Source organism: Morchella importuna (genome assembly GCF_003444635.1).
Source record: "Morchella importuna strain M04M26 chromosome Unknown Morimp01GS022, whole genome shotgun sequence".
Taxonomy (NCBI): domain Eukaryota; kingdom Fungi; phylum Ascomycota; class Pezizomycetes; order Pezizales; family Morchellaceae; genus Morchella; species Morchella importuna.
In genome coordinates, this window is record NW_025763419.1 from 380,271 (window position 1) to 404,430 (window position 24,160).

Consider the following 24,160-nt stretch of genomic DNA (forward strand, 5'->3'; position numbering starts at 1 on the left):
ATAATCAGTGCAATACCACTCTCACCACTGCAATTCACACCCCATACATATAATACTCAATCAAAGGACGGATAATATAATCAAAACCACCACAGCAATGGCTACTACTACAACAACAATATTCCTCATGAGTGATGCCACTCTCCCCCTCTCACCCATAATTCCGCACACACCGCCCCAGTCCGTGGCCGAAGCAGAGGCAGAGGCTGAGGCCGAGACCGAAGTCTACAGAAGACAGGCCTACGCAATCCGGGGTCTCGTGTACCCTGGCCCCCGCCGTGTCCTCCACAACAAGCGACCATCGCTGGCCAAGTCATCGTCAACGCCCAATGCAAAGAGGCCCAAGAGTCTGGGTGGTTGTGGTGCAAGTAGTGGCGGTGGTGCGGGGCAGACAGTTTCAGCCGGTAAGTTCACTTTTTTCCCTTTTATATTAATGGCTGTTACTACAACGCCTCCTACACCACGCTATCTTTTTTGTATCACGATGATAAATAATACTAACACCTCATCTTTTTTTTTTTTTCCAGCCCCCAAGCCTTCGCCTGCACCTGCAGAAGAGAGTTTTGCCACAAAGGAGCCCTCATTTGCGCGCTTGATTGAAGACCTCCTGAGGACACATTCGTCCACGGCCTCGCCGTACGGTCAGCACTTGTCGCACTCGATCCTAAACGATAGCAATAAAGTCTACCTCGGTAATTTCTATGGCGGCCTCGGACCCGGATATTAATCTCGCTACCCCTTACCTCAATTATGTGAATACTATTCCTGCTAGCTCGCCGTTTGTCGGCTTTTTTTTTTTTTTAAAGCGTTGCTGTTTTTATTTCATGATTAGATTTCCTTTGTCTCTCTTCTCGCTCGGCCCGGGGAGGGGGGGGGGGGCTTGTGTTTTGTTGGGTCTTTTTTATTTCGGGTTCTTTTTTTTTTCTGTTGTGTGTATAACTTTTTTTTTTACCCTTCCTCTTCTTCTATCTCCTCTAGTCTCTCTTATCTTGCATTACATGACATGCATGCTATAAACGCATGGATGTATGTATGCAGGGCAGGACAGGACAAGGGGCAGGGCAGCAGGCGAAAAAAACGGCGTCGTCAAAAAAAGCTATTTTTTGGGATCCTGGGTGTTTTTTCTTTCTATTATTTATTTATTATTCCTTTTGATTCTTTTATTCATTTTATCGATGATAAACGGAAAAAAGAAGCATAGCTGTGTATAGCTGCATGTATGGATGGATGGATAAGGTCGGTCGGATAGGGTATGGCAGGGTATCTAGGGTAGGCTAGAGAGGGTGGAAAGGGAAAGGGAAAGGGAGTCTGTCGTTTCTGGGTTTGCTTGTGCGTTCTTGGTCTTTTTGGGAAACTGTTTTTTCAAACGGTGTTTTTTTTCTTTTCTCTTTCTCTCTTGGGTTCGGAGTGGGGTTTTGTTATAAACTGTCGTTTTCCCTTTTTCTTTAGTTGTTGATTTGCATCTTTCCTTTTCTTTTCCCCCCTTCTTTACGAGGTTATGACGCTTAACGATCATTGGCATTGGTAGCTATTATCAATTTATCCATCATTATTATCTGCTGCTACTCTATATACATACATAATATTATGTTATATTGGGTGGATGTGGACTGAACTGGGCTGAATGGTTGTGGTTTTGGTTTTGGTTTTGGTGTTGGCGGGTAATGAGTGATAGTGTACTGTGAAAGTGGCATTGATATCATTAGCACCCCCCGACTAACTACCTGCTAGCTATGTAGCTGTCCGTCCCCAATTGCTATCCCAAGTGCTCCAAACTCCAATATCTAAAAGAAATTAAAGCCAAAGCCAAAGCTCAAGCTCAAGTAGAACAAAAAAAGAAAAAGAAAGGCTAAACTCCCCATGCCAACCTCATTAAAAATCATCTACATCTACACCCATCCAACCACCCATCCAGCTCCCCTACTAATACCCCACCGGCAACCCCGTCCCGCCCCCCGCAACAGCCTGCAGAAACTTCTCCCTCTCCAACTCCACCGTGCCCCTCCCCTTCATCCCCGCAACCAAACTAGCGCCCACCCACGCCCCCATACTCTCCAACCCGCGGACCCTCGGCGTCCCCGCCGGCCGCAGCCCCTTCTCCAACCCACCCCTTGGACTCCCTGGCGAGAGCGCGCCCCCGCGGTCCTCTTGCCGCCACTCGTAGCTCACCTCTTTCTCCTGCCCCCCCTGCTCCTCCTCCGGTGGTGGTGGTGGTGGTGTAGGTGGTTGTGGAGCACCGGAACGGCGGCGACCGCCGGGGCGGTGCCACCCCTCGCGCTCGACGAGCAGCCGCACTTCGTCGATGATGCGCCGCTTCAGCCCCACGACCTGGCTGGCGCCGCCAACGATGATGATGCGCTGCATGCACGCTGCGCGGACGTCGACGGGGACGCCGCGCAGGGCCTCGTAGACGAGGCGGGGGAGGGCGAGGTCGTCGTCGTCCGGGTAGTCGGGGCTGCTGCTGGGGACGGTTGTGGGGGCGAAGAAGCACTTCTCGGTGGGGTCTGCGAGGGCGCTGAAGGGGAGGCGGGTGCTGATTGGGTGGGGGAGGGCGATGGGGGTGGAGTCGTCGGCGGTGGGGGTGGGGGGTGGGTGTGTTTTCGGCACCAGGCGAGGCGGGAGATGATGTCGTCGAGTTGGGTGTTGGGGATTTTGGGCTTTTTGGGTGTGGAGGAGGAGGAGGTGGTGGTGGAGGTGAGGAGGAGGTCGCGCCAGAAGTCGCGGAGGAGGCGGCCGGCGCGGCGGGTGCGGTGGGGTTGGCCGACGGGGCGGAGCTCGTAGATGGCGGTTGCGGTGGACTCTTCCCAGCCGAGGTCGAGGACGAGGGCGCTGCGGGTGCCGGCGGAGAGGGTGGCCATGGTGGGCGCGGAGAGGAGCATGATGCCCGGCATCTGGAAGTGGACGAAGAGGGACTTGAGGAGGGAGGTGAGCACCGCCGTGGGGAGGAGGGGGGGCGTCACAATCATGACGCGTTTGAGCTTGGAGTCGAGGAGGAGGTATCTAGTGGTGGTCAGTATCACTGGCGGTTTTCAATTCCTCTAGCTATAGATATGTGGGTATGGAGATGTCTGTAGGTATATGGGCGGGGGGGGTGTTATACGCACTTGTTATACGCCATCCTCACCCCCCTCTCCACCACATCCTCCACAACCCCCAACTCCACACTCCTCAGATCGCCCCTCCACAGCTCCCCCCCACCACGCCCGTCCTCATCCCTAGTAGTACTCGCGCCGCCCGTCCACACGATGCCCTCGCGGCACCAAAACACCTCGTTGCTCCACTCGAGCACGCATCTGGGCGCACTCTCGCCCGCAAAGCCGGCGCGCAGAAGACGGCTGCCAATCTCGAAGATCAAGGGGTCCTCGGTGTGGTGCGAGTAGGAAGAGCTGCTGAGCTGGGCTTGGCGCGCGGGTGTGATGCCTGGTGAGAGAGGGGGGTTGAGGGAGGAGGTGCGCGGGGGGAGGCGGTAGCTGTTGCCTGAGGTTGTGGTAGCCATGGCCGGCGGTGCGGTGCGGTGTGCGGGGCAATTGACTGCGATTGGGGGGTGTGCGGTGTTGGTTGAGTGAGGTTTGGTGAGTTTGGCTGATCAGGTGCAGTGATGGTCTGTGCGCGTATCCCTGCTGGCTGCGATAACAGGTGATACCCGTCACGGATTATCACTCGGGCGAGTGCTGTGTCAATGAGCGCTGGCCTGCTGCCCTAGAGCTTGTATCGATACACTGCGGGCATTGGAAAACTATACCGATCCCCTCTATTGCATGGAACCAACAGCAGATGGCCATATCAATATCCACAGCTGGTAAGTGAGCCACCGAAATACCCGTGTCTGGAATCATTGATATCGCGGCCACCCACACCAATAACACCCACCAGCTATAACTACACCCGAAAAGCTACATAGCCCTAATAGTGCAACAGCAAGTATTATAACTCACCCCAACCGACACATAAAGCCCTACAACAACAACACGCGCACACACACGTGTAACTATCCTCGTGACGATCGGCCTCCCGAGGGGGGTCTTAACAGCACGTTTGAGAAACGAAAAAAAAAAAAAAGTGCAGATCAGACCCGTGAGGACGCATTTGGCGCAAAGTGCATGAGCGAGTGAGTGATGCTGCAATTGGAAGTGCCCCCTAGTGCACATGTGTGCAGTGTGCACAGATAGGTAACGAGCCAGCAGCCATATCTACCCCAGGTTCCCGGATGCAGTGGATGGATGATGGCGTGTAGGGCGGACCGCGGATTGTGATTTTTTTTTCCTTTTCCAGGGGTTTGTGGGGCATGGGCTCGAATGAGGGAACCCGGTTTTTTTTCGTTTGTCTTTGCTTTGCTTTCTTTTCGATCTGGAGTGGACATTGCTTGGAAAAAGTTGCAGAAAAAGTGTCCCGCGGGGGTAAAAACAATTCTCCGGATGTTGGTGCGTGTAAATATGTGATGTAGATTGTCGATATATCTACTCTATATTAATATAATACGTATAGAGAGCTCCAATATATATAATATGGTGATAAATCATGTAAACGTGGATATGTATGTAGAGTCTAGACGTTGAATGATCATGATCTAAATACGAGAGTACACTGGCCGCCTTAATTGCACCAAGGGAAGAATTCTCCGGCCGTCGTCCCCAGCGCACCGTGATGCTAGCTGCAAGTACTGTCGTTCACGGGGTATTGGTGGATACTGGTTATTGGCGAATTGCAGGTAAAAGTTAGCTTGGCTGTCTCTTTTTTGCCCTGTCCGCCATCACGCAGTATCCGCCAATACCCCGTGAACGACAGTACATATCTCAATTAACGGTTTTTTTTTCCAAGTCCCGGGCTGTTGGTAATCGGCAATGGGTGATATGATACTATATACGTGTATTATTGCATTGCATGTATAGTATATACCAGCCAGGTGCTTTATCTTATTAGTAGCTTGCATGTATATTGGCTTGGCGCACACACCATCACTCGATCAAGTCGTACTCTAGCTAGCTCGGTCTTTTTTGTTTAATCCATTAATTGCATGCAGCCTTAAAGCTATGGCAATATCACACCAAGCCCCCAGAACTTTCCCACCTGCCTCTCGCGAGTTAGCTAGCTCGGTCATATTTGTCATAACCTCCGGCCGGGTTGCATACAATTAAATGGAGTAATCAATCAATCAATCAATCAATCAATCAATTCAATAGCTCCGTTACGTCATATTCGATTCGATTGATTGAATTGATTGATGATTCATTAAATTAATTTTAGCTCGGTCATATTCAAATTCGGGTTCACCCCCGCTTTTGGTCGTGGGCGAAAGAGATTCCTTGGGGGTTGGGGGTTGGGGTGCCGTGCAGTCTTATATCACTCCTTACTCCAATAGTTAGAGTATTGTGGTTGGGCCCTCGCTGACGTGACTATGAGATCGAGAGGGCTGTTGGAAACTTAGCTGACTGACGTCTCGAGAAGTGGGGACGAAGGGTGGTGGGGATAGAGGGGCAGTAATCGTACATACTGGTGAATGAATGTATGCGATGCCCTAGAGTAGCTTCGTCAGGCGGAATATTGAACTTGGCGTTCTGTAGACAATGTGTAAGAGCTATATATGTGCTTCCACAGATGCATATGGAGTATGTAGGTTGGGCATGGTCTGGACATTCTATTAAGATGTTGGGATGATTATGTATGTAGGGAGTCTCGCTAAACACCTTGTGAGAAACACCAGCTGGTACATACCTGGCGTTATTTCTTTGCCACGATACCCTTAACCTCTATTGTACACATCGCTGTAACTGCCAGTAATTAACATACAGATCAATTGACCGTCTTCACGATCCAGCTGGGCTAAAGACGCTCTAGGATTAGGAAACCCAATTAAGGATTTGTTATCACCAGACACTGTTCCAATACAGCCATGCATTTAGCTAGCCATTGTGCGTAATTGTAATTGTGTCTCTGCTCCATGGGGAAAGATTACTGCATGTATCTCTCCACTCCAGCCTCAAACTCCCTTCGGTCAGGTCGTCTCCGATGCAGCCCTTAGCCCTACTCTTATAGCCCACTTTCAGCCTTGGTTGGAGTACTACATGTAGATGCATTCTGTGAGTCTAGTCATGAATTATCACTCGCCTAAGGCCGGTGGCCGGGATGATGTTGGATATTTGCACGGGTTTTCAAACGATGTTGAACGTCGGGTATGGGTGAGCTGTCGTGTCGAGACCTGTCCTTGTCATGTCGAAGAATGACAGCTGTCCGATCTGAGACTATATATATACATACATGTATATATAACTTAGGCTCTTTGTTGAGATCAGAATCAAGTCACTTAACTGCCCCGCACTCGTCCTGTCTCGTCTCGTCCTCGTCCAACCTTTTCAACAGATGATAACAATAGCCTCGATCATAGATGTCGGTAGATTGGATTGGCTATGTAGCTATGAATATCTAGTTTGATGGTAAGAGCTTTTCATTCCATGCACGCACGGCTTCTCTTTCTCGCCCGCTGGGAGCTGCTTGACAAGAGACTGAATATGTCAACAGGTCAAGCAAGGACCTCTCCTTGAAAACAGCCACCGAAACTCTTCTATCTAACTACATGTAACTGTGGTATCATCAGCCATGCCCGTGGCTTAGGAGATGCTCTTACGGCGACAATATATTCCACGGAGCCCAAGATAGGATTCCGTACCCAGATTAAGCATACCTAAATGCGGGGCGAGGGTCAATGATTATGTCGAAAACGCACTCAAAAAAATATCTTCGTCAGTTATAAATTATCCTGTCAGATCTAAATGAGCTGTGGACAAACTATGGATCGTATTGTAACATAGACTGCTTTTTTTATTTATTTAATTATTTACACTTCTTTTCTCTCGCCCCAGCAGCTTCACCGCCGAGATTCTGGGTATCACTATCAATATGCACACAAGAAAACAAAAAGGAAAAGATAAACCGCCCTTCTAACCGCACAAAACCACTCCCCCCCCCCCCAGCTAAAAAAAGACCCTCAAACATCAATCCCATACATCTTCGCCGCATTCCCCCTCGTCACATCCAACATCTCCACCAACCCCATCTCGGGCTCCCCCCTCTCCCCCCTCCCAGCATTAACATGCACCATCACATGCTCCGCCGTAAACGGTATCATCCCCGCATGGCTCACCGCGAGCTTCTTCTTCGATATCTCGGGCTTCGTATCCCTCAGCCAAATATACGCACTCCTCGGCGCCATATACGGGCTATCCGTCTCGAGCAGCAGCCTTCCCACGGGGATCTCCCCGCTCTTGAGCATATGCGTGACATGGTCCATGCCCTTGTACCCCACCACGCCCGTTATCCCAATGTACGAGTTCGGCCACTCGGCCATCAGCGCCTGCGCAAGGACCGGCCCCGCCGTGAAGCAGTGCACGTGCATGCGGTGGTCCCTGGGCACGTGCTCGCGCAGGATGCGCAGCGTGTCCTCGTCCGCGGAGCGCGTGTGGATGACGATTGGCTTTCCCGCCGCCACGGCGGCCTGGAGCTGCCGCGCAAAGACGGTGCGCTGTGTTGGGTGCGTCGAGACGTCGTTCTTGAAGTAGTCGAGGCCGCACTCGCCCCATGCGACGCAGGAGGGGTGTGACATCGTCTGGATGAGCGATTCGTGCACTTCGTCGTTGTAGTCCATGGCGCAGTGCGGGTGCACGCCCTTGGAGAAGTAGTATTTGAAGTGCGGAGGCCACTCGAGGGTGAGGGCGTGCTCGTGGAGGTTGGAGAGTGGCAGGTCGCAGTGGATGTCGACTACGGCGGTCACTTGCGGTGGGAAGAGGGCCTTCACGAGGGTGTCGATGCCGTCATCGGGGAGCGTGGTGTCGCCGATGGTCTGTGCCGGAGGTCAGTATATACATCCCATCCGCCAATCGATCATTGACTCTCGGAAAGGGGAAGGGGGGCCAATGATTGAACACTCACTCCCTTCAACATCTTCAACGTCGTAAACAGATGGCAATGCGTGTCCACCCACGTCGTCTCAATCTCCGGCCTATCCAGCCTATGCTGCTCCACCGTCAAATACTTCTTTAGCTCCCCCCCACCCGGCCCCGCCCTACTCCACTCCGTATGTCCCGGCGCAGTCATCTCCGGTCTCTTAATGACAATGCTAGCTGGCTTCTCCTTCTTCTCCTCCGGCGCAAAGTAGTTGTACTCCTTCCGGATCGTTGGGGAGGCGCTGTTCCAGTGTGTGCCTGTCTTGCGGATCAATGGGCCGTCGCCAGCCGCGGGCGGGCGTCCCGCTCCGAAGTCGGAGAAGGTGGGGGCGGTTCCGTAGCGCCGAACGGGCGGTGCGGAGTCTTCGGGGGGGTTGGGAGTGACTTTGCGGATTCGGGGCTTGGTGGGGTCAAGTATGGGGGGGTTGGGAGCGGCGACTTTGCGGATTCGGGGCCTGGTGGGGTCGAGTACGGGGGGGAATACGACCCTGCGGATCAGGGGACGGGGGGTGGTTTCGGTTTCGGTTTCGGCTTCGGTTTCGGTTTCGGTTTCGGGGGTGGTTGTGGTTGTGGTTTCGGGGGTGGGGGCGCTGGAGGCGGGGTGGGTGGTGAGGGTGCGGAGAAGAGGGAGGAGATGGAGGGTGCGGCTCTTTATAGGGGGAGAGTGGAGGAGGGTTGGGAGTGGCATTGTGGTGGTGGTGGTGGTGGTGGTGGTGGTGAGGGCGTGGTGGTGTGAGAGAGGGTGAGTCGTGGATGTGGGGTGGAGGGGAAGGTGGGGTGATGTGGATCGTGAAAGGTGGGGCGGCAACTAAGCCAAATGCAGATTGTTGGTAATGATCGTGGGGGGCCGCTTAATGACTGCATTGGTGCATTCGGGGCATCAACTAATGTCATGACTCCTAAACTTGAGTTTTGAGGAGTCAGGTATGCTGCTTTCCCGATTGAGTGCACTGGGGGAATTTACATGCGAGTACATATAGATCTGAACTATACATGTGCTTGTAGGGTTGACCACGACGAGTGGTCAATTGACGACCTAGATCATAGGTACAGTCGCTCACCTACTGACGGCGGGTCCTGTCTGATGGTTCTGTTTGCAGTAATTTGCCCTTGGCGTCCATAACCTAACTGACCGCCATCAGACAGGATCCGCCTCCACCCCGTGAGTGAGTGTATAACGTTTTTAACCTGGTACCGTATTAGACGGGGAATGTGTCATTGACAGGCAGATTGGTTGTGGATAAATCGAGGATTTTCGTCTCTTGAGTTCATGTTTATAGATTGTAGTTTATGTTCCTTCCCTTCGTTTCTGGTTGTCAAGAGAGGCTTTTGAGAGCTGTAAACAGCTGCAGAGATAGTATAGACCGTGTGCACCTGTGCCGAGAATGTACCTGTGCCGAGCATCTTATCTGATCTCTAGGATCCACTCCAAATGGTGGCTAAAATGCTGCCTTTATTATAAGGTGCTCGGCACAGGTACATGCTCGGCACAGGTGCACACGGTCTATATGTTTCAAATGGCTCATCCCCGGCGGCCTGTAATTGAGGGGCTAAGTAGTTGGACGTGGCCGGCCGGCGGGCGGGGAGGGGTGGGTTTCCAAAACAAAGATGTACATATTTACCAAGATCCTCTCTACGAGCAAAGGTTCAAGACCCGCAATGCCGAAAATTTTTTTTAGTACATACCCGCCCATATTTCATCATTGCTAAAAATTTATCTTACAGAATTCTTTTCTTGGCCAAAAAAACAGAAAGAGAGAAGAAAAAAACACACATTGACTTTTGGGTTGGGGCTGGGTGAGGGTTAGAGTTTTGGTGGTTGGCGAAAAAATTATGTAGGGCTACAATTACTCCCCCATCAAAAGACAAAAAACCAGAGAGAGAAGGAGGAAAAAAAAAGGAACAAAAAAAGAATTACGCCTTTGATTTTTTGGATGACTTCTTGGCTGGCTTCTTGACCTTCTCAACCTTCTCTGCCGCAGCCTTCTTCTCCTGCTCCTCGGAAGCAGCAGCCTTCTCCGCAGCGGCCTTCTTCTCAGCGCCTCTCTTGCTCTTCCTCTCGGGGGCGGCCTTCTCAGCAACCGCCTCCTCAACGGCAGCAGCAACTTCCTTAGGGGCGGCTACCTCTTCGGTGACGGCCGCCTCCTCGGGGGCAGCGACCTCCTTGGTGGCCTTCTTAGAGGCGGCCTTCTTCTCGGCTGTCTTCTTCTCCGGAGCAGCGGTTTTGGCTTTCTTTCCCTTCTTGACGACTACATCGATCTCCATCTCCTCAATCCCGTCTCCGGCCTCGACGGCCTCGACGGCCTTCTCGACAGCTGCCTCGACGACCGCGGCGGTCTCGGCGGCTGCGGTGGTCGTGGGAGCAGCTTTCTCGGCGGCGGCTTTCGCGTCCCGCTCTGCGGCGGCTTTCTTAGAGACTCGTCTTCGCTTCTTCTTCTCAGGGGCGTCGCCGGTTGTTTCGGAGGCGGCCTTCTCGGTGGTCTTCTCGACAGTCTTCTTCTCAGTGGTCTTCTTCTCGGCCGTCTTCTTCTCAGCTGTTTTCTTCTCGGCGGTCTTCTTCTCGGCGGTCTTCTTCTCGGCGGTCTTCTTCTCGGCGGTCTTCTTCTCGGCGGTCTTCTTCTCGACAGCCTTCTTCTCGGTTGTCTTCTTCTCGGCAACAGCATCTTCGGTAGCCTCAGCAGCTGGCTCAGCCGCCTCAATGGCCTTTGCGGGTTCCGCAGCCTCAATGGCCCTCACGAATTCCGGCGTGATAATTGGGGCCTCGAACTCGTAGTCGATTTCGAGGTTCTTCAAGCGGTTGGTGATACTCTTTCTCTTCCTCTTCTCCCTCTCCTCCCTCTCCTTCCACTCCTCGATTGTGTGTTTCCTCTCGTGTCTCGCCTTGTGCGCCTTCTGTCCCGAGTGGGGCTTGAACTTCTTGTTTGCGCCCTTGAACAGCAGCTCGATGAAGGCCTTGTCATCCATGGGGACGCGCTTGCACTTGAGGATGTGCCCAAAGAGGAGGTAGTTGTCCATGGTCTCCTCGACGACTCGCGCGGTCTCGGCGTCTGCGAACTCGATGAAGGCGTAGTGCTTGCTGTGGCCCGTCTTCCTGTTGCGCGAGAGGCGTAGGCGCGTGACCTTGCCGAATTGGGTGAAGTAGGAGCGCATTTCGTTCTCGTAGAAACCGTGGGGGATGCGGCCGAGATAAACAACGCCGGGAACGGACTAGAGTAGTTGGTCTGTTAGAATTGGTAATATAGCATGGAGCGGCGGTGTAGATATAAGCGTAAGATGTGTGCGAGATCGGTTCCAATTATTATTGGTTTTCAATTTTTTAATCACGGAATATCTTGTTGAATACCAGATAAAAGCATCATATCAAGCCAGGAAATGTAACGCATTATCCTGTGGGGAGGTAAAAATAAAAGAATTCTGAAACTTACTTTTTCATTGGCCTGAAGCGCGGCCATCTTCTTCTGCATTTTCTTCCCACCCGGAATCTTCGCATCCGCAAACTTTGACTTATCGGCCTCGCTCACTTCCTTCTGTGCGCCATCTCCGTCCTCCATCTCCTCATCAGAGCTTTCAAACCCTTGCAAGAGTTTCGCAGTTTGGTCGTCAATCTCCTCCTCTGCACTGTCATCCTCACTGTCGTATCCCTCTGCTGGCCCAGAGTCCGGATAGTCAACGTCAAGGGAGATCATTTCCTCCTCATCCTTCTTCTTCTTGTCCTTCTTTGTCTTTGCCTCCTCTGCCTTCTTCTTCTCCTCTACAGGAGGCGGGGCAGCGGCGACCTCATCCTTCTTCTTTGCCTTCTTCTCTTTCTTCTCCTTCACGGCAGCAGGAGCGGCCGCCTTGGTGCTCTTCTTGTCCTTCTTGCCTTTCTTGTCCTCGAGCGCATCCCAGCCGCCATCTTCAGACTCTTCGCCATCGGACATGAAGTCGGCAGCCTTCTTGCGCGTGGACACTCTTGTCGCCGCTTTGGGGGCCGCGGCGGCAACGGGGACGGTGGTGGATGAGGGTTTCGCCTTTTTGGCAGTGGGCGAGGGCGCGCTGGCCGCGGCTGCATGTGGAGGTTAGCAGGTGTTTCAATTGGTATGTAAGATGAGGTTGATAGAATTGTTTACCCTTGCGCTTCTTCAGTTTGTTCTCGAACGGCATGGCTGGTTGGGTATTTTTCGGTGGTAATTGGGAGGTTGCGTTGTGTCGTGAGAGGGAAAAAAATTCTTATCGAGTTGGTGGGATGCAGGGTAGGGTCTTGGCGCTAGCCCTAACCAGCGCTGCCAAGAGATTTCTACAAAGTTATTCAGAGAGGATTTGAGGTGGTAGAGGAGATAAAAGAAGATGCGCTAAGATGCTAAAGTATTCTAAGTGAGAGGTATTGTGGGAGAGTGAGCGATTGGTGGTGTTGATGTGTGCGAGTGATTATTGGTGATTTGGTTTTTTTTGTTGCAATTAACGATACCAAGAAAACGGGTGAAATTGCTACAGAAGCTTGCAGAAGGAGATATGTAGAGTCATTTATTACGACAAGGCTTGGAGGAGTCACTCCGTGGGGAATGTAGATTTTTATTGGACATTCTCCCACAATGCTGGTCAAATTACACCCCTAGTGTTTGAAGGGAATTGAGATCATCAAGTGCTCATGTAAGCGTGAGAAGAGCGAGCCGTCGACACGACAACTCAAATATTTGTACTTTTCCAGAACCAGAGTGTCTGTATATGTTTCGGCTTGAAACTTTGACAGAATGGACGTGTTTCGTAGTTAAATGAAATAAACTAGACCGGTCCATTCTATCTGTATAATATTGTATCAGGACTTTAGGAAAGATAGGGATTAGAACCCGAAGGGTATATGTAGAGAAGATCAAGGAGTGACATTCCTTTTTATAATCTTGATTTTTCTTTCTTTTCTTAACAAACTGGAAGACCCGGGGTGCCCGCGCTAAAGTAAAATTTAATCGATGCGGTACTATAGACGGAAATCAATTCGGTAGGTTGGATCGAATATTACTTGGTTTCCCGGTATACATAGCCATGCGTGGACAATAACCTCGTAGCATGTCATTTTCGAGGACGAGCATTGCATCCGCAGCGACCTTAGTTTGAATTTATAATATAATCGTTAGCCGTATTTCCCCAGAAATAACCAAGTTCACTCGGTACCTGCCTGCAGCCTTACTTGAAAGAGCTTTCCGTCCGATGCGTTGATCTGTGCAATTTTGACATCGTTAAGATGGCTGGTCCTCCTGGAGAAGAGATGACTCCAGGCTCATTCTAAATGCCAATCGATAAGACGCAGCAAAGTCTAGTATGTATGCAGTTGATGGATGGCGTAAATGTCGAAATGGAACTCCAGCTTGGAGGTTTGTTTATCCCGTGCCATGTGATCATCTGTAAGTTAAGTATGTTGCGTGCAGAGGTGTGTCTTTTGCGGGGAGAACATTCACTCTGTGACGTGTCTCATACTTAGCTGGTATCAACTCACTTGACGATTTATCGGCCAACGCTCATATGATCATGATTCCTATGGCCGACTAGAATTAAAATAGTTTGATCTGTACCGCGATGGTTCCTTCTGAAATCCTGGAGTAACATGCAGGATAGTTTTCCAGCAGTAAACAAAGCAGTTTCTGCAGAGTTTAATTAAAGTTCAGGGCAAGGAGACGAGCCTTGTGATAATGGAAGTAAGGGATCCAAAAGGCGGGGTACACCTGGCCACTCGATGCTATCATATGTCTTTGTTTGCCTTGATATTCTTCGGACTAACGCCTCTAAACGAGGGCTCTCTATGCGATCTCCCAAAACAATTTCACGCGTCGTTATGTCATGTCCACCATATCTGACGCTTCACAGAGCGGGAGGGGGAGAAATAGCCCGCTCTGTAGGAAACCACCAGTCAATCATTGGCTTCCCCAATCAGTACTAGACCCCAGCCTCCCCGCCAAGACATCGCGATGGACCCACTCAGTTTTTTCCCTTCCGTCGCTTGGACAACAACAACCCTTCCCAACGTTCGCCAGAGCCCATCATAAATCGACAACCACTAACTGTCCTGTCCCTACATAAAACACCTAAACATAATCTTAAAGAAACAAACACCTCTCATTTACACTCACAACCCCCATAGCCGCGATGGCCCTTAACCGCCCGACGACGTCGTCGATGCTCAGCCGTAGCCTTGGACACAGCAACGGGCGCCCGTCGTCACTCCCTGTCAAAGCCAAATCTAGTACCAGTGCCACCACCTCCACTATGCCCGCGAAAAGACGAGGATTTGGTCTCTTCAGCGATGACGAGGAGGAGGGCGAGGCCATGGGCGACGAGAGCAAGAAGCTGTCGGTGTCTTTCAGTGGGAACAAGAGTGGGTTTGAGAAGATTGAGAAGGTCAAGGGAAAAGGGAGAATGAGCTTGGATGGTACAGGTAGGCTTTATCTTTCTTTTTCGCGTTCTTGCACTATTCGCTTTGTTATTTGTCTCTTTTTCTTCTTTGTTTTGTGGCGAAGCTACAACTGTTGCACATCACTTCTGCCTCCCTGCTGTCATACATACAACCACCGAAATGAGGCTAACAAAGCTTTCAGACACCAACTCGTCGCAGTCCCCGAGTGCCTCGTTCCCAGTGTACACCCCGCAGAGTGCCTCTGGCTCCCGGAACTCTCGTAACTCTTCCCTCATAACTCCTAAACGCTCTGGCCGCGCTCCTCGAAGCACCCCCTATTCGACTACTACATCACGGGCCCTCCAGCGCGCCAAAGCCGCCTCCCAGAGCAACGGAAGCGTTGATAACCACGAGGCTCAGCTTATCTCAGATACCAGCTATGAGGAACCATCGGACAAACGATCGCCATATACCATGCACGGCGCCAAGGAGTATGACGATGAAGATGAAGTGCCGACTGACGAGGATCCAATAGATGTAGACTTGGAGAGGCCAGCCAATGAGTACTCATTCAAAATTACCCCAAGTAGAAATCTTTTCACAAAGACCCCAAGCCCTGTGAAGAAGACCCCCACGAGATCGCCAAAGGGAGCACCGTCTACCCCAGCAACGGGAAAGAAGACGTGGGGACAGTGGCTTGGTTCGATCTTACCGGAGAGCGTCAAGAAACCCGTAAAGGCTATTCTTGGCGCTCCCGAGGATGACCCGTATGACATGGAGGCGACAGTTATCACGCCAACTAAGGAGCTTGTCATTGGTACTCCCAAGAAGGATAATGGAGATGATGAGAACGACGATGTTTACTCCCTTCCTGGATCCTTTGGTAAACCGGAACCCAAGAGACCATCACCATCATCTATGACAACGTCCCTTCAGCTGGACTACCGGAGTGACAGCAAGACTAATGATCACTATGACAGCCGGGAGGTTTCTCAAAGCTTCGGTGGTACTCCTACCAGGGTAAATGACTCTGGCTTCTTCGTTTATGATAAGCCCAAGATTACGACGAGTACTGCACCTTCTCGACGTGAACGCAGGTCAACAATGAGTACTCCTCTCAAGCACAGCAAACCCACTATTGAAGTGTCCAGTCTGCGTAAGCCAAACAACTTTATCGAGCGGATGCGTTCTGCCAAAAAGACACCACGTTATGATCCCTACGCGAGGAAAATCACGGGCTCGGCACCCCCGAAGAAGGAAAAGGTCCGGCTTACCCAAGAGGAAGAGATAGAGCTTACACCAGAAGAGAAGTTAAAGCTCCTCAAGCAGAGACAGAAGGAGCGCAAGATCGCCGAGCTAGAGGATAAGTATGAGATGCGTGAAGCCCTCAAGGCATTAGGCCAGCCCATCCCAGACGACGACGAGGTCATGCCCGATTCAGACTCAGAGGCTCCCAAAGTCAAAGGCAAAGGCAAAGGCAAAGAAAACAGGCGTAGCTCTCTCAACCCCACCGTTGAAGAGGCCACCGAGGAAACAGCAACTATTCCCTCTTCTCCGGGCTCCCCTCCGAAAACATCCCCGGTCAAGAGAACCCGCGAGTCCCCCACTGCCGCTCCATCACGAAATCTCTTTACCCCTTCAAAGCCCGCGCCCAGTTTCCTCCTCAACACCGAGGTCAAACCCGGCGATATCCCCTTCAAGATCAATACGGCACCCCCGCCCACCGATGCGCCCACTATCAATTTCAACGCTGCACCGGCCTGGTCTTTTGCTTCAGACACCTCCGACAAGGAGAACATTTCCGACGGCCCGCCCCCACCACCGACCATGTCCCACGCTACTCTTCCCGCACCGCTCACAGCTTCCGCTTCACCCCCTGTTCTCTCCGGAGGCCTCTTTGGCTCACAGCCAGCGGGTGGCTTCGGCCTTGGCGTATCACCAGCCAAGGAGACGCCCCTTACTCCGTTCCAGCGCCAGAAGAACGCTGCGGAAAGGTTCAAGCCTACCGCGCCATCGTCGCTCCGTGAGAGCCGGTGCGCGGACGAGGAAGAGAAGGAGAATGTACCCGATAAGGAGAATGCCGGCGAGGGCAGCAGCAGCGGCAAGGGCGAGAAGAAGGGGCTCTCGCAACAGCAAGGACAAAGCTCTGGAAGCGGTGTTTTTGCTAAGGCGGCCTTGAAGGAGAACGCGGGTGTGCTGAACATGGGAAAGAGTGAGGTGAAGATTGATGTCAGGGCTCAGGTTGAAGGAGTAAGTTTTGGCCCTCTTACGGTGAATATCGAGTCGTATACTAATTTTTGCTCGCAGATTCCGATTAAGCAGTTGTCGTCAGTGATGGTCTGGCCTGTCGATTCATCATTTGGCTCACAGGCCATGAAGGATGCGGTCGCGAATATGTGGACAGGAAAGTTGTCCGAGTACCCGGCCGGGTTTGGGGAGCTGTTTGCGCAGTCAGTCAAGTACTAGAATGGGACATATGAATTTTACGGCGGTGACGGCGGCGGTGGGGTGGTCCAAAATACCTGTTTATCTTCTTGTTATCTTCTTCTTCCTGTGTGGTTCCTTAACTCGGTATTCGATCGATTGATCGATAATTTTAACCTTTTTTCTCTCTGTTATATTCCTTCTACTGGTGTGCGTACTTGTTTGTTTTTTCTATCATCCGGTTTCGGTTTTGCGTTGTCGTTTTCTGAGGGGCGTTCCGTTTTTTCCATGTTTTTCTTTTTTACAGATTTTTTTTCTCTCTCCCTGTGCCATGGTGGTTATAGTTAGGACCCCATATGTTTATGTGTATGTGTGTCGTCTGTGTGTCGTGTCGGAAATTTTTTTCTCTTTCTCCTTTTCTTTTTCTTACATTTTTTCGTTCTTTTTTTCTTTCTATCAATTGCTGGATGGGTGATGGTGAGACTTTTTAAAAAGGGGGAAATCAAAGAAAGAAAGAGAAGAAATACATACAAATGTTTTCAGTAACGAGACCTTAGCTTTTAGTTTTAGTTATATTGGGAATGCATGGGGTGGATGATTACTTAGGGGAAGAAGGCAGGATTATGCGTATTTACTTCGGATGAATGGTATATGTGAGACGTGCAAGTGCTCATTCGAGTAGTGGATGGGTTTCTTATTATAATTTGGCAAATGAATACATCATGATTATCACTCTCTACGTACACGATGCTGCTATCGTATGTTGGTGTATGATCATTGTGGGGACATTGATCACCGAGTGATATATGGTGACGCAGTGTGATTTACGATTTTTTTTCTCCCCTCTCTAACTTATCACAACCACCATATTTCTCAGTGATCTACGAGGCATCGTTGTAGTGATAGGGCACCCCCAAACGTGCCCTTTAAGTCACCACGAAGCTAAAGGGGGAAAGAGAAAAAAAAGTTGCAAAAAGTACCTGTATCTATGCCCAAAAGAAAAAACTTGACAGTACCATGAAACCCAGATATACCCTACATACCCGTTTTAACTGACTACATGTAGTACGTACAAGTAAGTACGTAAGCGTTCTATTACAGGCCAAGCTAGTGGATGTTACGTCTACGTGTGTGCGTTTAACATCTTCCCTAGCAGGCAGTCCCTCGAAGTTCTTGTTAGCAGAGTGGTATATGCCTCCGGTTTAGGAAACTTATGACGACAGCGGATACCGGGTTCGAATCCCGCTTAGTAATTCCACTTTCAAACTTGAACACTTTTTTTCTCTTTTCTTTCTTCTATTGTTGATAATCCCATCTTGCTTGATTATTTAACGTAAGATAATTCTCTCGTCCACTCTCTACCCTCAAATCAACGAACAACTTACTACTTGTCGTGTTTACTTGCAATTTTAGTTGCTCCCGGACGTTTTGGATGCAGCAGATGGTGGTATGCAGTTGATTCAACATACAGTCAAAGCTTGGGGGTAATTGATCTTGACTTTGACGCACCCAGCCCTGATCTTTCTTCTCCCTTCATGGCTTCTTTTTCTTCTTTGAAGGCTTAATGTAAAAGTCATACAACACAATTGTTCGCAGAATAATACATGTATGCATAAGGCCGCAGTGGAAGCGGCATGAAGTGTTTCCAAGCTGGCTGGCGTAAGTATAAAAACTACATGTATGTATGTACTAAAAGAATACTTCTTAGTGTGGGCTGCTGGATGGTCCAGTGGTATAGAGGTCGCGCTCTGTACGTACGTATACGCCTGATGCAATATACTCTCTGATCGGTATATTGCATGTAGTCTAGTGATCCTCCCGTACAGTCTTCAGAAGTTTCTATCGACAATGGGGCTCCTGTTGCTCTTTCAGACACGTACCATTAAACAGCCCGCCAGATAGCTGATAGATAGCGCATCTGAACAGCGCCAGACAAAGTCAACAACATCAACAACAGCAACCAGAGAGCTCACTCCATCCAAAAACGTGTTCAAAACTCACTACTTAAGCCTTAACATCCAAACACCCCCAAACCAAGACCCTCGCATCCTCCATCCATCCAACCAGTAGCGGCCCCAACTACCAACATCTCCACACCAGTAACAATGTCAACTACCTCGGACCCCGCAAGCTCCAGCACCTCCACCGTCGTCACTACCGCCCCTCCCTCCGCTTCATTCACCTACAGCTACATCCTCTCGGACGAGCCCGCCTCGCCTTCACTCGGGATGAGGTCTCGTTTCCGCAAGACTGCGGGCTCGTCGAGACGGCCTGTTGCTGCTTCGGGAGACAAAGGAGATGGAGAGGCTCATGGAGAAGGGCAGGATGGACAAGGTGGGCAAGGTGGGAGGATGGGCATTGGGGGGTCGTGTATAGTGCAGTAGGTAGGGATACTGTAGTGTACTTGTTGGTGCTGGTAATAGTGGAGGTTGTCTGGGACTGGTAGAGGTTGATGGACTGGTCAAGATTAGTGGTGAGTAGAGGTGATGAGGCTACCTTTGCTGCTGCTGCTATCTATGTCTTGCTGTGTGAACTCGATTGCTCCGTTCGGGGATCAATGTCCATAGAGAAAGACAGTAGGTTGTATGGGCAAAAGAGCTCTTGATCAGTGTAAGTTGGTTGGTTGGAGATAAGAGTGGTGACTCGTGTTGATTAAACAATCTCACCATGCTCCACCAGTTTTGTCTTATAGTTTGTGAGTACATGTAGTGAAGTGAAGTGCGTTTATGACCAGTACTAGTGGAAAAAGATGACTTGAAATAATGAGAGAAAAAAATCTAAATTACGATGTGTATCCTCTAAGGGAGTTTCTATCCTATTGATACTTCAATCCTTATCAGAGGCTCCGGGACTAAGTAACGGTCCCTCAGGGCGCAACGTCAATTTACGCTTCCCGAGGACGCACCACGCGCCATCTGCTGATCATGTATAGTACACGTTGTACTATACAGCAGCCTTATGCCAGCCTATTGGAATGGTTCCAACAAAAAACAAGATTTTCGACATCTTGAAATATACATGGATCTACGATTGGGGCGAATGGTGTTCCCAGATGGCGCGCATATGTCATTGATCCCTGAGATATAAATAGGCTCTACTTTAGATCTGGATTTCTACCCCCATGGCTATTGAATTCGAATATGACGGAATTCATGGGGAAATGTTTTCTCGACCTCTATTTACTAGTATCTATTGCCATACGTATACCTGTAGGGTTCAATTAATAAATTAAAAAAAAAAAAAAAAAAACACCAGCATCCTATGGCCTAGGACATCTTTACGATAGCCGAAAATCCTTGGCTCCCGAAACTTCCCCGTTTTACATACATAAAACGTTGCAAGGAGCCCTCGCGGTGGCAGGCGATGAGATGACATTCCCGCAGTGTCATAGGCATGTCATTCCCGATTAACGCCCCGTGTGACGTGTTGCCCAGCGAGTGATAGCACATGACGGGACGCAGCAGCAGCAGCAGCAGCAGGGGGCAGCACGAGTGATATTCCATGCTGCACAGGCGAAGCGAAGCGCCCAGAAGGACAGATCTTATCAACCCAACCCCGGTTGCTGCTGCAGCACGGGTTCAGTCCTGCCCCCCCCAATGTTCCAGAAAGAATGTCTCAGAAGCCGAGGGTTAGGGCTTTTCACGTGCCAAAAGTAATAAGTTGTAACTTGTCACATGTTGCGCGCTAGCACAGCCCCTGACTAATACCGTAACTAAGGCCAAACAGGGAGCGTAAATGACGCACACATAGCTGGAAGCAGAGTGCAGTGAGCGCTCTATGTAGGGCCTATCCGGGATGCGAAGTAAATTCTGTGCCGGCGGCGACGGGTCTGTAAGGTTCCGTTGCCGTTGGGGAGGTTTGGGGGGTTGGTTGGTGCTGCGTGCGAGTCAAGGCTGCTGCTGCTGTTGTTGTTGTGGGCGTGGTGGTGGTGGTGGTGGAAGAGTATGTAGCTAGCTGGCCCGAATAGCAATAAAGGGATCGCGTTTGGTTTGGCGGCGCGTCCTGGAAACGGGGATTTGGGAGATCTGGTCTGTTCTATGGACTTTTATTTATTGTATTGGTGTTTGTATTTGTTTGTAGATGCATGCATAGCAGAGGCTGTGTTTGCTGCTCTGCTCTGTTCCTGTGTTGCATATTTCCATTCTATGCGCCACGGCATCATTATTACACCCCCGCTGATCCCTGCGTTTTTGTCCAAGACCTGTTCTTGTGCTGGTTTGCTTTGCTGCTGCGGTGAAGTCGTCGTCGTCTTTATCTGAGAGGTTACGAGTCAGTCAGTCGTGTTTTCTACTTCTCTCTGTCTCTCTCTCACTTTTTTTTTCTTTCTTTTCTTTGCTTCTTCTGCCCCGACTCGAACTGTCTTAGGTCTCCACTTTTCCACTTGCGCGCAAGACCGAAAAAAAAAAAAAAAAAAAAAGAAGCAAAAAAGGAAAGAAAGAAGAAAACGAAAAAAGCTTCAACTGCACTTCAGGGTGTTGCCAGTCACACTACCAACTACCCTTTTCTTTCTTTCTTTTCCTTCCTTCTTTCTTTTCCCCAGCCCTCTCTCTCGCGGTGTTCAGTGTTCAGTTCAGTGTTGTTGATTCTCTCTCCTCTCTTCTCCACTCCTCCCAACTGCTCACCACAGCTCACCCTTCCACAGTCATCACCAAAAAGGACACTGTTCCAGAAACATCACCCCTTGCATCGATCGCATCTCACCACCACAACCCACAACCCACAACCACCACCACTACCACACTTCCTAATACACATTCTCCACAAACAACTAGAATAAAGAAAAAAAAATCCACAATATTCACCCAATAGAATCGAAAACACCCCCCCCCCCCACCACCACTTTCGAAAAAATGTCCTCGTCCCTCCAGTCCTCCCCCGCATCATCCTCCACCTCGCTCAACAACGTCGCAAAACTCGACTCCCATAGTACAAGCGACGGTGGCTACAACTCGGACACCTCCGCGACCTCCTCCGACAGCATATCGCGCGCGCGCTCCCGCTCCCCGCTCCAGAAGCGAAAAGCCCCTCCCGCGCCGCTAGAGACCGTCCCCAGCAACGGCTACCTCTCCCCGCCAACGCCAGCCAGCGTATGGCGTAACTTCTCACGGAGCCCGAGTCCCCTTGGCTTGATCCCTATCCACAGAAAGTTTTCATCTCTGGTAAGAAAACCAACCCATCTCATAGCGCTAGCTGTATGCTAACATGCAGACTCAGATTCACCGCCATGAGGTGCCCCGAAAGCTCCTCCACGTCTCGATCGGCTTCATTGTGCTGCACATGTACCGCACCGGCTACCAGCCCACGACCATCACCCCGCCGCTCATCACGGCGCTGATCCCCATCGCGAGCGCAGACCTGCTGCGCTTCTACTCGCCCGAGTTCAACAACCTGTACATCCGCTGCCTGGGCGCGCTCATGCGCGAGTCCGAGGTGGCGGGCTGGAACGGTGTCGTGTGGTACCTCGTGGGCACCATCACGGTGCTGACCGTCTTCCCCAAGGACATCGCCGTGCTGTCGATCCTGCTGCTGTCGTGGTGCGACACGGCCGCGTCGACGGTGGGCCGCGCATGGGGGCGCTACACCCCGCGCATCAGGCGCGGAAAGAGCTTGGCGGGCAGTCTGGCGTCGTTTGTGGTGGGCGCGGTGACGGCGGCGGTGTTTTTCGGCGTGGTGGTGCCTGGCACGCAGAGGTGGGGTGATGATCCGGTGAATGCGGTGACGTGGGCGGGGAAGTTGGGTGTTGAGGGGATGCAGTTGGAGGGCGGGTGGGCGCTGGGCTTGATGAGTCTGGTGACGGGATTGATTGCGAGCGCGAGTGAGGCGGTGGATGCGTTTGGGTTGGATGATAATGTGACTATTCCGGTGCTGAGTGCGGTGGGCGTGTGGGGGGTTATGAAGTTGTTTGGGTAGTCTTGTGTCCGTTTTTTCCCCTCTTCTTTTTTTTTTCTTATACCGCACTTCCTGTAGTCCTTTTAGTGGCTTTTCTTATATATTCTTTTTTCTCTTTTCGATGTGTTTTATTCAGTCCTTTTTTAGTTTTCTTGTTTATTGTTGTAAGGGCCGGAGGAGTTGGGCGTGGGTTTTTTCCTTTTCTCTGTTATCTAGGATAGTCTACTCGATGTTGTGTCTGAGTGTGTCTTTGTGTGTGTTATTGTTCTACACCGCTTGCCTGCTTTGCCTGCTTTGCCTGTATGGCTTGTAGGCTGCTATTGGATCGACTCCCTTATTCTTATTCTTCTTTTTTTTATTCACTTCTTTGAGCTTCATCTTTCTTCTTTCTTCTTTACCACTATTTTTTGACGCATATATCTACTCTACTCTACTCTACTATAGTTTAGTTACTACCTATTTACCGATCTACTATACTACCCTAGCTACCTACCTACCTACCTACCTAGTTCTTTACCTATATAGCTATCCTGGCATCTTTTTTTTTTACTTGTTCGTCTTTGAGCTTGGATTTATTTATGCGTTTAATTCCTTCTTACCCACTTGTTCTTGTTCTTGTTATTGTTCTTGTTGTTCCCTTGGATTTGACGGTGTTATGAAAAAAAAATATATGTAGAAAATGTGTAGAGCTTGTATGGTTGTGAAAATTTTGATTATGTGTGTGTCGTTTTTGATGTAATGTGTGTGGTTTTTTTTTTTTTTTTTTTTTTTTTTTTTTGGAGTGGTGGTGATGGTGTGGGGGGAGGGGGAGGGGGAGGGGGAGGGGGGAGGGGTATGCACTATACTGTGTTTTTTTGTGTACGCTTTGTCTTTACTTACAACTACGTTTTGTGCTTTTACGCCTTCCTCTCTCTCTTTGTAGCATACGGATATTGATATTGTTAGTACATGTAGAGTACTATTAGCTAGTGGTAGTGGTAGTGGTAGTGGTAGTTTGGTAGTGGTAGTGGTATCGTTAGTGTTTATCTGCATAGTGACGTTAGTACAGATATCGTCAAAAACTTAAAAACAGAATAGATGTACTCTGCAGTTCTTGCTTTCGAATCATGGTTGGCATGGCTAGTGGTGCATGGCGATCATTACCACCCACCCACCTACCCACCTACATGTACTTCGGTACCATAGCAACCGGACTCAACCCACACGCAGGTCGCCGTAGGTGCCCTCAGCATGTATCATACAATCTCACTCGCTAACCAGCACCGCGCGAAAAACTTCTCCGGCTCCGGCTGGGAGTTGTGTTCGGTGATGGTGTAGAGGTTTGTAGAGGCACGGGGAGGGAGAGAGATCCGGGCCGGGGTGGTTAATTTAGCTTCGTTCCGTACGTGGCTACATGTGGATATATAGCGGCGCCCGGGTGGTCGTGGGCTTTGGTATTCTTTCTTTGGGTGCGAGTGATATCCTGTGACGAGGATTGCTTCACGACTATCACAAGAGTTGTCAAAGAGAGCGAAAGTACATATAGTCAGGATGTCATGAATTGTTC

At 50.4% G+C, this 24,160-nt stretch overlaps 7 protein-coding genes across 7 annotated transcripts; 4 read left to right on the forward strand and 3 right to left on the reverse strand.

Moving 5' to 3' along the window:
* Positions 1–97: 97 nt before the first annotated feature.
* LAJ45_07128 (uncharacterized protein) lies at positions 98–727 on the forward strand (the record flags this gene model as incomplete). The annotated part of the gene is made up of 2 exons (XM_046116687.1): positions 98–404; positions 528–727. The coding sequence occupies 2 exons, from the start codon at positions 98–100 to the stop codon at positions 725–727; spliced, it is 507 nt and encodes a 168-aa protein (XP_045970089.1).
* Positions 728–1,923: 1,196 nt separating this feature from the next.
* LAJ45_07129 (uncharacterized protein) lies at positions 1,924–3,496 on the reverse strand (the record flags this gene model as incomplete). The annotated part of the gene is made up of 3 exons (XM_046116688.1): positions 1,924–2,533; positions 2,608–3,000; positions 3,105–3,496. 3 exons carry the CDS (start codon positions 3,494–3,496, stop codon positions 1,924–1,926), a joined length of 1,395 nt encoding a protein of 464 aa, XP_045970090.1.
* A 3,486-nt stretch (positions 3,497–6,982) lies between these two features.
* On the reverse strand, positions 6,983–8,625 carry LAJ45_07130 (uncharacterized protein; the record flags this gene model as incomplete). Its single annotated transcript, XM_046116689.1, has 2 exons — positions 6,983–7,834; positions 7,924–8,625. The coding sequence occupies 2 exons, from the start codon at positions 8,623–8,625 to the stop codon at positions 6,983–6,985; spliced, it is 1,554 nt and encodes a 517-aa protein (XP_045970091.1).
* Positions 8,626–9,851: 1,226 nt separating this feature from the next.
* On the reverse strand, positions 9,852–12,080 carry LAJ45_07131 (uncharacterized protein; the record flags this gene model as incomplete). The annotated part of the gene is made up of 3 exons (XM_046116690.1): positions 9,852–11,144; positions 11,363–11,982; positions 12,047–12,080. The coding sequence occupies 3 exons, from the start codon at positions 12,078–12,080 to the stop codon at positions 9,852–9,854; spliced, it is 1,947 nt and encodes a 648-aa protein (XP_045970092.1).
* Positions 12,081–14,054: 1,974 nt separating this feature from the next.
* LAJ45_07132 (uncharacterized protein) lies at positions 14,055–16,767 on the forward strand (the record flags this gene model as incomplete). The annotated part of the gene is made up of 3 exons (XM_046116691.1): positions 14,055–14,343; positions 14,504–16,551; positions 16,609–16,767. The coding sequence occupies 3 exons, from the start codon at positions 14,055–14,057 to the stop codon at positions 16,765–16,767; spliced, it is 2,496 nt and encodes an 831-aa protein (XP_045970093.1).
* Positions 16,768–18,830: 2,063 nt separating this feature from the next.
* On the forward strand, positions 18,831–19,109 carry LAJ45_07133 (uncharacterized protein; the record flags this gene model as incomplete). Its single annotated transcript, XM_046116692.1, has 1 exon — positions 18,831–19,109. One exon carries the CDS (start codon positions 18,831–18,833, stop codon positions 19,107–19,109), a length of 279 nt encoding a protein of 92 aa, XP_045970094.1.
* A 2,466-nt stretch (positions 19,110–21,575) lies between these two features.
* Positions 21,576–22,635, forward strand: LAJ45_07134 (uncharacterized protein; the record flags this gene model as incomplete). The annotated part of the gene is made up of 2 exons (XM_046116693.1): positions 21,576–21,884; positions 21,940–22,635. The coding sequence occupies 2 exons, from the start codon at positions 21,576–21,578 to the stop codon at positions 22,633–22,635; spliced, it is 1,005 nt and encodes a 334-aa protein (XP_045970095.1).
* Between the last annotated feature and the right edge of the window lie 1,525 nt (positions 22,636–24,160).